Genomic DNA, 11,687 nt, shown 5'->3' with positions numbered 1-11,687 from the left:
TATAGTGTAGCAGCAGTGTTATTAAGGTGTATAGTGTAGCAGCAGTGTTATTAAGGTGTATAGTGTAGCAGCAGTAGTATTAAGGTGTATAGTGTAGCAGCAGTAGTATTAAGGTGTATAGTGTAGCAGCAGTATTATTAACGTGTATAGTGTAGCAGCAGTATTATTAACGTGTATAGTGTAGCAGCAGTAGTATTAAGGTGTATAGTGTAGCAGCAGTAGTATTAAGGTGTATAGTGTAGCAGCAGTGTTATTAAGGTGTATAGTGTAGCAGCAGTGTTATTAAGGTGTATAGTGTAGCAGCAGTGTTATTAAGGTGTATAGCGTAGCAGCAGTAGTATTAAGGTGTATAGCGTAGCAGCAGTAGTATTAAGGTGTATAGCGTAGCAGCAGTAGTATTAAGGTGTATAGCGTAGCAGCAGTAGTATTAAGGTGTATAGCATAGCAGCAGTAGTATTAAGGTGTATAGCATAGCAGCAGTATTATTAAAGTGTATAGTATAGCAGCAGTATTATTAAGGTGTATAGTATAGCAGCAGTATTATTAACGTGTATAGTGTAGCAGCAGTGTTAAGGTGTATAGTGTAGCAGCAGTAGTATTAAGGTGTATAGTGTAGCAGCAGTATTATTAAGGTGTATAGTGTAGCAGCAGTAGTATTAAGGTGTATAGTGTAGCAGCAGTAGTATTAAGGTGTATAGTGTAGCAGCAGTAGTATTAAGGTGTATAGTGTAGCAGCAGTATTATTAAGGTGTATAGTGTAGCAGCAGTGTTATTAAGGTGTATAGTGTAGCAGCAGTGTTATTAAGGTGTATAGTGTAGCAGCAGTGTTATTAAGGTGTATAGTGTAGCAGCAGTATTATTAAGGTGTATAGTGTAGCAGTAGTATTATTAAGGTGTATAGTGTAGCAGCAGTGTTATTAAGGTGTATAGTGTAGCAGCAGTAGTATTAAGGTGTATAGTGTAGCAGCAGTAGTATTAAGGTGTATAGTGTAGCAGCAGTAGTATTAAGGTGTATAGTGTAGCAGCAGTAGTATTAAGGTGTATAGTGTAGCAGCAGTAGTATTAAGGTGTATAGCGTAGCAGCAGTAGTATTAAGGTGTATAGCGTAGCAGCAGTAGTATTAAGGTGTATAGCGTAGCAGCAGTAGTATTAAGGTGTATAGCGTAGCAGCAGTAGTATTAAGGTGTATAGCATAGCAGCAGTATTATTAAGGTGTATAGCATAGCAGCAGTATTATTAAGGTGTATAGCATAGCAGCAGTATTATTAAAGTGTATAGCATAGCAGCAGTATTATTAAAGTGTATAGCATAGCAGCAGTATTATTAAGGTGTATAGTATAGCAGCAGTATTATTAAGGTGTATAGTATAGCAGCAGTATTATTAACGTGTATAGTGTAGCAGCAGTATTATTAACGTGTATAGTGTAGCAGCAGTGTTATTAAGGTGTATAGTATAGCAGCAGTATTATTAACGTGTATAGTGTAGCAGCAGTGTTATTAAGGTGTATAGTGTAGCAGCAGTGTTATTAAGGTGTATAGTGTAGCAGCAGTGTTATTAAGGTGTATAGTGTAGCAGCAGTGTTATTAAGGTGTATAGTGTAGCAGCAGTGTTATTAAGGTGTATAGTATAGCAGCAGTATTATTAACGTGTATAGTGTAGCAGCAGTGTTATTAAGGTGTATAGCAGCAGTATTATTAAGGTGTATAGTATAGCAGCAGTATTATTAACGTGTATAGTGTAGCAGCAGTGTTATTAAGGTGTATAGTGTAGCAGCAGTGTTATTAAGGTGTATAGTGTAGCAGCAGTGTTATTAAGGTGTATAGTGTAGCAGCAGTATTATTAAGGTGTATAGTATAGCAGCAGTATTATTAACGTGTATAGTGTAGCAGCAGTGTTATTAAGGTGTATAGTGTAGCAGCAGTGTTATTAAGGTGTATAGTGTAGCAGCAGTGTTATTAAGGTGTATAGTGTAGCAGCAGTGTTATTAAGGTGTATAGTGTAGCAGCAGTGTTATTAAGGTGTATAGTGTAGCAGCAGTATTATTAAGGTGTATAGTATAGCAGCAGTATTATTAACGTGTATAGTGTAGCAGCAGTGTTATTAAGGTGTATAGTGTAGCAGCAGTGTTATTAAGGTGTATAGTGTAGCAGCAGTGTTATTAAGGTGTATAGTGTAGCAGCAGTGTTATTAAGGTGTATAGTGTAGCAGCAGTGTTATTAAGGTGTATAGTGTAGCAGCAGTGTTATTAAGGTGTATAGTATAGCAGCAGTATTATTAACGTGTATAGTGTAGCAGCAGTGTTATTAAGGTGTATAGCAGCAGTATTATTAAGGTGTATAGTATAGCAGCAGTATTATTAACGTGTATAGTGTAGCAGCAGTGTTATTAAGGTGTATAGTGTAGCAGCAGTGTTATTAAGGTGTATAGTGTAGCAGCAGTGTTATTAAGGTGTATAGTGTAGCAGCAGTATTATTAAGGTGTATAGTATAGCAGCAGTATTATTAACGTGTATAGTGTAGCAGCAGTGTTATTAAGGTGTATAGTGTAGCAGCAGTGTTATTAAGGTGTATAGTGTAGCAGCAGTGTTATTAAGGTGTATAGTGTAGCAGCAGTGTTATTAAGGTGTATAGTGTAGCAGCAGTATTATTAAGGTGTATAGTGTAGCAGCAGTGTTATTAAGGTGTATAGTGTAGCAGCAGTGTTATTAAGGTGTATAGTGTAGCAGCAGTGTTATTAAGGTGTATAGTGTAGCAGCAGTGTTATTAAGGTGTATAGTGTAGCAGCAGTATTATTAAGGTGTATAGTGTAGCAGCAGTATTATTAACGTGATTTATACACCGCTGAGGGAGAAGTTGCTTCAGGTCTATTAATCAGTGGCAGGATTTTGTGTGAATCTGTTGTACACTGCTTTGGTGGTAACGGTTTGACATGGCGGGCTCGTGTGAGGAAGAGGTGGGAGTGTGATAAAGCTGGGTCACAGTGATAACCGTATGCTCTGGTCTCAGATTGTGACAGTGTGACCGACTTCAGCTGTATAAAGCTGGGTGACAGTGATAACCGTGTGCTATGTGCTCTGGTCTCAGATTGTGACAGTGTGACCGGCTTCAGCTGTATAAAGCTGGGTGACAGTGATAACCGTGTGCTATGTGCTCTGGTCTCAGATTGTGACAGTGTGACCGGCTTCAGCTGTATAAAGCTGGGTGACAGTGATAACCGTGTGCTATGTGCTCTGGTCTCAGATTGTGACAGTGTGACCGGCTTCAGCTGTATAAAGATGGGTGACCGTGATAACCGTGTGCTCTGGTCTCAGATTGTGACAGTGTGACCGGCTTCAGCTGTATAAAGCTGGGTGACAGTGATAACCGTGTGCTATGTGCTCTGGTCTCAGATTGTGACAGTGTGACCGGCTTCAGCTGTATAAAGCTGGGTCACAGTGATAACCGTGTGGTGTGTGCTCTTGTCTCAGATTGTGACAGTGTGACCGGCTTCAGCTGTATAAAGATGGGTCACAGTGATAACCGTGTGCTATGTGCTCTGGTCTCAGATTGTGACAGTGTGACCGGCTTCAGCTGTATAAAGCTGTGTGACAGTGATAACCGTGTGCTCTGGTCTCAGATTGTGACAGTGTGACCGACTTCAGCTGTATAAAGCTGGGTCACAGTGATAACCGTGTGCTCTGGTCTCAGATTGTGACAGTGTGACCGGCTTCAGCTGTATAAAGCTGGGTGACAGTGATAACCGTGTGCTATGTGCTCTGGTCTCAGATTGTGACAGTGTGACTGGCTACAGCTGTATAAAGCTGGGTGACAGTGATAACCGTGTGCTATGTGCTCTGGTCTCAGATTGTGACAGTGTGACCAGCTTCAGCTGTATAAAGCTGGGTCACAGTGATAACCGTGTGCTCTGGTCTCAGATTGTGACAGTGTGACCGGCTTCAGCTGTATAAAGCTGGGTGACAGTGATAACCGTGTGCTATGTGCTCTGGTCTCAGATTGTGACAGTGTGACCGGCTTCAGCTGTATAAAGCTGGGTGACAGTGATAACCGTGTGCTATGTGCTCTGGTCTCAGATTGTGACAGTGTGACCGACTTCAGCTGTATAAAGCTGGGTGACAGTGATAACCGTGTGGTGTGTTCTCTGGTCTCAGATTGTGACAGTGTGACCGACTTCAGCTGTATAAAGCTGGGTGACAGTGATAACCGTGTGCTATGTGCTCTGGTCTCAGATTGTGACAGTGTGACCGGCTTCAGCTGTATAAAGCTGGGTGACAGTGATAATCGTGTGCTATGTGCTCTGGTCTCAGATTGTGACAGTGTGACCGGCTTCAGCTGTATAAAGCTGGGTGACGGTGATAACCGTGTGCTCTGGTCTCAGATTGTGACAGTGTGACCGACTTCAGCTGTATAAAGCTGGGTGACAGTGATAACCGTGTGCTCTGGTCTCAGATTGTGACAGTGTGACCGGCTTCAGCTGTATAAAGCTGGGTGACAGTGATAACCGTGTGCTCTGGTCTCAGATTGTGACAGTGTGACCGGCTTCAGCTGTATAAAACTGGGTGACAGTGATAACCGTGTGGTGTGTTCTCTGGTCTCAGATTGTGACAGTGTGACTGGCTTCAGCTGTATAAAGCTGGGTGACAGTGATAACCGTGTGCTATGTGCTCTGGTCTCAGATTGTGACAGTGTGACCGGCTTCAGCTGTATAAAGCTGGGTGACAGTGATAACCGTGTGCTATGTGCTCTGGTCTCAGATTGTGACAGTGTGGCCGACTTCAGTTGTATAAGCTGGGTCACAGTGATAACCGTGTGCTATGGGCTCTGGTCTCAGATTGTGACAGTGATAACCGTGTGCTCTGGTCTCAGATTGTGACAGTGTGACCGGCTTCAGCTGTATAAATGTGGGTCACTGATGACCGTGTGCTCTGGTCTCAGATTGTGACAGTGTGACCGGCTTCAGCTGTATAAAGCTGGGTGACAGTGATAACTGTGTGCTCTGGTCTCAGATTGTGACAGTGTGACCGGCTTCAGCTGTATAAAGCTGGGTCACAGTGATAACCGTGTGCTCTCGTCTCAGATTGTGACAGTGTGACCGACTTCAGCTGTATTAAGCTGGGTGACAGTGATAACCGTGTGCTATGTGCTCTGGTCTCAGATTGTGACAGTGTGACCGACTTCAGTTGTATAAGCTGGGTCACAGTGATAACCGTGTGCTCTGGTCTCAGATTGTGACAGTGTGACCGGCTTCAGCTGTATAAAGATGGGTGACAGTGATAACCGTGTGCTATGTGCTCTGGTCTCAGATTGTGACAGTGTGGCCGGCTTCAGCTGTATAAAGCTGGGTGACCGTGATAACCGTGTGCTATGTGCTCTGGTCTCAGATTCTGACAGTGTGACCGGCTTCAGCTGTATAAAGCTGGGTGACCGTGATAACCGTGTGCTCTGGTCTCAGATTGTGACAGTGTGACCGGCTTCAGCTGTATAAAGATGGGTGACCGTGATAACCGTGTGCTATGTGCTCTGGTCTCCGATTGTGACAGTGTGACCGACTTCAGCTGTATAAAGCTGGGTGACAGTGATAACCGTGTGGTGTGTGCTCTCGTCTCAGATTGTGACAGTGTTACCGGCTTCAGCTGTATAAAGCTGGGTGACAGTGATAACCGTGTGCTATGTGCTCTGGTCTCAGATTGTGACAGTGTGACCGGCTTCAGCTGTATAAAGCTGGGTCACAGTGATAACCGTGTGCTGTGTGCTCTGGTCTCAGATTGTGACAGTGTGACCGGCTTCAGCTGTATAAAGCTGGGTGACAGTGATAACCGTGTGGTGTGTTCTCTGGTCTCAGATTGTGACAGTGTGACCGGCTTCAGCTGTATAAAGCTGGGTCACAGTGATAACCGTGTGCTATGTGCTCTGGTCTCAGATTGTGACAGTGTGGCCGACTTCAGTTGTATAAGCTGGGTCACAGTGATAACCGTGTGCTATGGGCTCTGGTCTCAGATTGTGACAGTGATAACCGTGTGCTCTGGTCTCAGATTGTGACAGTGTGACCGGCTTCAGCTGTATAAATGTGGGTCACTGATGACCGTGTGCTCTGGTCTCAGATTGTGACAGTGTGACCGGCTTCAGCTGTATAAAGCTGGGTGACAGTGATAACTGTGTGCTCTGGTCTCAGATTGTGACAGTGTGACCGGCTTCAGCTGTATAAAGCTGGGTCACAGTGATAACCGTGTGCTCTCGTCTCAGATTGTGACAGTGTGACCGACTTCAGCTGTATTAAGCTGGGTGACAGTGATAACCGTGTGCTATGTGCTCTGGTCTCAGATTGTGACAGTGTGACCGACTTCAGTTGTATAAGCTGGGTCACAGTGATAACCGTGTGCTCTGGTCTCAGATTGTGACAGTGTGACCGGCTTCAGCTGTATAAAGATGGGTGACAGTGATAACCGTGTGCTATGTGCTCTGGTCTCAGATTGTGACAGTGTGGCCGGCTTCAGCTGTATAAAGCTGGGTGACCGTGATAACCGTGTGCTATGTGCTCTGGTCTCAGATTCTGACAGTGTGACCGGCTTCAGCTGTATAAAGCTGGGTGACCGTGATAACCGTGTGCTCTGGTCTCAGATTGTGACAGTGTGACCGGCTTCAGCTGTATAAAGATGGGTGACCGTGATAACCGTGTGCTATGTGCTCTGGTCTCCGATTGTGACAGTGTGACCGACTTCAGCTGTATAAAGCTGGGTGACAGTGATAACCGTGTGGTGTGTGCTCTCGTCTCAGATTGTGACAGTGTTACCGGCTTCAGCTGTATAAAGCTGGGTGACAGTGATAACCGTGTGCTATGTGCTCTGGTCTCAGATTGTGACAGTGTGACCGGCTTCAGCTGTATAAAGCTGGGTCACAGTGATAACCGTGTGCTGTGTGCTCTGGTCTCAGATTGTGACAGTGTGACCGGCTTCAGCTGTATAAAGCTGGGTGACAGTGATAACCGTGTGGTGTGTTCTCTGGTCTCAGATTGTGACAGTGTGACCGGCTTCAGCTGTATAAAGCTGGGTGACAGTGATAACTGTGTGCTCTGGTCTCAGATTGTGACAGTGTGACTGGCTTCAGCTGTATAAAGCTGGGTGACAGTGATAACCGTGTGCTATGTGCTCTGGTCTCAGATTGTGACAGTGTGACCGACTTCAGCTGTATAAAGCTGGGTGACAGTGATAACCGTGTGCTATGTGCTCTGGTCTCAGATTGTGACAGTGTGATCGGCTTCAGCTGTATAAAGCTGGGTGACGGTGATAACCGTGTGCTCTGGTCTCAGATTGTGACAGTGTGACCGGCTTCAGCTGTATAAAGCTGGGTGACAGTGATAACCGTGTGCTCTGGTCTCAGATTGTGACAGTGTGACCGGCTTCAGCTGTATAAAGCTGGGTGACAGTGATAACCGTGTGCTCTGGTCTCAGATTGTGACAGTGTGACCGGCTTCAGCTGTATAAAGCTGGGTGACAGTGATAACCGTGTGCTATGTGCTCTGGTCTCAGATTGTGACAGTGTGACCGGCTTCAGCTGTATAAAGCTGGGTCACAGTGATAACCGTGTGCTATGTGCTCTGGTCTCAGATTGTGACAGTGTGACCGGCTTCAGCTGTATAAAGCTGGGTGACAGTGATAACCGTGTGGTGTGTGCTCTGGTCTCAGATTGTGACAGTGTGACCGACTTCAGCTGTATAAAGCTGGGTGACAGTGATAACCGTGTGCTATGTGCTCTGGTCTCAGATTGTGACAGTGTGACCAGCTTCAGCTGTATAAAGCTGGGTCACAGTGATAACCGTGTGGTGTGTGCTCTCGTCTCAGATTGTGACAGTGTGACCGGCTTCAGCTGTATAAAGCTGGGTCACAGTGATAACCGTGTGCTCTGGTCTCAGATTGTGACAGTGTGACCGGCTTCAGCTGTATAAAGCTGGGTGACAGTGATAACCGTGTGGTGTGTGCTCTGGTCTCAGATTGTGACAGTGTGACCGGCTTCAGCTGTATAAAGCTGGGTCACAGTGATAACCGTGTGCTATGTGCTCTGGTCTCAGATTGTGACAGTGTGACCGACTTCAGCTGTATAAAGCTGGGTGACAGTGATAACCGTGTGCTCTCGTCTCAGATTGTGACAGTGTTACCGGCTTCAGCTGTATAAAGCTGGGTGACAGTGATAACCGTGTGGTGTGTGCTCTGGTCTCAGATTGTGACAGTGTGACCGGCTTCAGCTGTATAAAGCTGGGTGACAGTGATAACCGTGTGCTATGTGCTCTGGTCTCAGATTGTGACAGTGTGACCGGCTTCAGCTGTATAAAGCTGGGTGACAGTGATAACCGTGTGCTATGTGCTCTGGTCTCAGATTGTGACAGTGTGACCGGCTTTAGCTGTATAAAGCTGGGTGACAGTGATAACCGTGTGGTGTGTGCTCTGGTCTCAGATTGTGACAGTGTGACCGGCTTCAGCTGTATAAAGCTGGGTGACAGTGATAACCGTGTGGTGTGTGCTCTGGTCTCAGATTGTGACAGTGTGACCGGCTTCAGCTGTATAAAGCTGGGTCACAGTGATAACCGTGTGGTGTGTGCTCTGGTCTCAGATTGTGACAGTGTGACCGGCTTCAGCTGTATAAAGCTGGGTCACTGATAACCGTGTTCTCTGGTCTCAGATTGTGACAGTGTGACCGGCTTCAGCTGTATAAAGCTGGGTGACAGTGATAACCGTGTGCTATGTGCTCTGGTCTCAGATTGTGACAGTGTGACCGGCTTCAGCTGTATAAAGCTGGGTCACAGTGATAACCGTGTGCTGTGTGCTCTGGTCTCAGATTGTGACAGTGTGACCGACTTCATTTGTATAAGCTGGGTCACAGTGATAACCGTGTGCTCTGGTCTCAGATTGTGACAGTGTGACCGGCTTCAGCTGTATAAAGATGGGTGACAGTGATAACCGTGTGGTGTGTGCTCTGGTCTCAGATTGTGACAGTGTGACCGGCTTCAGCTGTATAAAGCTGGGTGACCGTGATAACCGTGTGCTATGTGCTCTGGTCTCAGATTGTGAGAGTGCGACCGGCTTCAGCTGTATAAAGATGGGTGACCGTGATAACCGTGTGCTCTGGTCTCAGATTGTGACAGTGTGACCGACTTAAGCTGTATAAAGCTGGGTCACAGTGATAACCGTGTGCTATGTGCTCTGGTCTCAGATTGTGACAGTGTGACCGGCTTCAGCTGTATAAAGCTGGGTGACCGTGATAACCGTGTGCTATGTGCTCTGGTCTCAGATTGTGAGAGTGCGACCGGCTTCAGCTGTATAAAGATGGGTGACCGTGATAACCGTGTGCTCTGGTCTCAGATTGCGACAGTGTGACCGACTTAAGCTGTATAAAGCTGGGTCACAGTGATAACCGTGTGCTATGTGCTCTGGTCTCAGATTGTGACAGTGTGACCGACTTCAGCTGTATAAAGCTGGGTGACAGTGATAACCGTGTGCTATGTGCTCTGGTCTCAGATTGTGAGAGTATGACTGACTTCAGCTGTATAAAGCTGGGTCACAGTGATAACCGTGTGGTGTGTGCTCTGGTCTCAGATTGGGACAGTGTGACCGACTTCAGCTGTATAAAGCTGGGTCACAGTGATAACCGTGTGGTGTGTGCTCTGGTCTCAGATTGTGACAGTGTGACCGACTTCAGCTGTATAAAGCTGGGTCACAGTGATAACCGTGTGGTGTGTGCTCTGGTCTCAGATTGTGACAGTGTGACCGACTTCAGCTGTATAAAGCTGGGTGACAGTGATAACCGTGTGCTATGTGCTCTGGTCTCAGATTGTGAGAGTGTGACCGGCTTCAGCTGTATAAAGCTGGATGACAGTGATAACCGTGTGCTATGTGCTCTGGTCTCAGATTCTGACAGTGTGACTGGCTTCAGCTGTATAAAGCTGGGTCACAGTGATAACCGTGTGGTGTGCACTCAGGTCTCAGATTGTGACAGTATGACTGACTTCAGCTGTATAAAGCTGGGTCACAGTGATAACCGTGTGCTATGTGCTCTGGTCTCAGATTGTGACAGTGTGGCCGACTTCAGCTGTATAAAGCTGGGTGACAGTGATAACCGTGTGGTGTGTGCTCTGGTCTCAGATTGTGAGAGTGTGACCGACTTCAGCTGTATAAAGCTGGGTGACAGTGATAACCGTGTACTATGTGCTCTGGTCTCAGATTGTGAGAGTGTGACCGACTTCAGCTGTATAAAGCTGGGTCACAGTGATAACCGTGTGCTATGTGCTCTGGTCTCAGATTGTGACAGTGCGACTGGCTTCAGCTGTATAAAGATGGGTGACAGTGATAACCGTGTGGTGTGTGCTCTGGTCTCAGATTGTGACAGTGTGACCAACTTCAGCTGTATAAAGCTGGGTCACAGTGATAACTGTGTGCTATGTGCTCTGGTCTCAGATCGCTAAAGTTGAGAAGCTGAAGCCACTGGAGGTTGAGCTGCGCCGCCTGGAGGATTTGTCGGAGTCTATTGTCAATGACTTTATGTACATGAAGAAACGTGAGGAAGAAATGCGCGACACAAACGGTGAGTGTTTCCCCCTTGTCACTGTTTGACCCCCCTCACACCACGTTTCCTTATTGACCTCCTTACATTTGTTTCTGGGTTGGCTGAGTGAATTTCTCATTTCTTCTCCAACAGAATCCACCAACGTGCGAGTCCTGTACTTTAGTATCTTCTCCATGTGCTGCCTCATGGGACTGGCCACCTGGCAGGTGTTTTATTTACGTCGATTCTTCAAGGCAAAGAAACTGATTGAGTGATCCACCAGTTCCCTCTCCCCTCTGTGTGCGCTCCCTTGGCATCTTGGTGGCTGCTTCTGAAGAACAATGTTTGTAGGACTGGCAGAGCATCTCCATCCTCCACAGAGCTCTGCCCCCTGAGCTGGTTCCTCTGTAAATTTAGGGTTATTTTTAATTTTCCAAATAAAACAATTTTGTGGGGAAATCTTGTCCAATGTGAAAGAAGTTTGACCTGATAGGTTTGGTTGTGGGTGGTGGGGTTGATGTGTCACTTTCTGGAAGGGATCAATGACAGTAGGACCAGGATTAGTAGTGAAGATGTGGTTCTTATTTTTTACTTTTAGTCTGCCACAGAGGGCTGCATAGTGTTTTAGAGCTGTAGCTGGTAGCCAAGGGGTTAAATCGTAAAGCAAGAACCCCAGGGGTTAAATCGTAAAGCAAGAACCCCAGATGATACTAGTCCAGTTGCATTGTCAGATATGAAAGGATAATTTAAAGGGACACTGAACCCAAATTTTTTCTTTCGTGATTCAGATAGAGCATGACATTTTAAGCGACTGTCTAATTTACTCCTATTATCAAATTTTCTTAATTCTCTTGGTATCTTTATTTGAAATGCAAGAATGTAAGTTTAGTTGCCGGCCCATTGTTGGTGAACAGCGTGGGTTGTTCTTGCTGATTGGTGGATAAATGTATCCACCAATAAAAATGTGCTGCCCAGAGGTCTGAACCAAAAAAACCTTAGATGCCTTCTTTTTCAAATAAAGATAGCAAGAGAAGGAAGATCAATTGATAATAGGAGTAAATTAGAAAGTTGCTTAAAATTGCATGCTCTATCTCAATCGTGAAAGAAAAAATTGGGATTCAGTGTCCCTTTAAGTTTAACATTTGGACCTTGTCTGT

General features: G+C 45.8%; 1 protein-coding gene across 1 annotated transcript in view; it reads left to right on the top strand.

Moving 5' to 3' along the window:
* TMED10 (transmembrane p24 trafficking protein 10) overlaps positions 1-10,989 on the top strand; it is a 33,560-nt gene extending 22,571 nt beyond the window's left edge. Inside the window, exons 4-5 of the mRNA XM_053697145.1 lie at positions 10,443-10,569; positions 10,684-10,989. Coding sequence (XP_053553120.1) covers positions 10,443-10,569; positions 10,684-10,805 — 249 coding nt within the window. The 3' untranslated portion in view covers positions 10,806-10,989. The remainder of the gene's footprint in view (positions 1-10,442; positions 10,570-10,683) is intronic.
* The last annotated feature ends 698 nt before the right edge of the window (positions 10,990-11,687 follow it).

This window comes from Bombina bombina, chromosome 1, assembly GCF_027579735.1.
Source record: "Bombina bombina isolate aBomBom1 chromosome 1, aBomBom1.pri, whole genome shotgun sequence".
In the NCBI taxonomy this organism is placed as follows: domain Eukaryota; kingdom Metazoa; phylum Chordata; class Amphibia; order Anura; family Bombinatoridae; genus Bombina; species Bombina bombina.
This window is presented reverse-complemented; position numbering and strand designations above follow the sequence as displayed.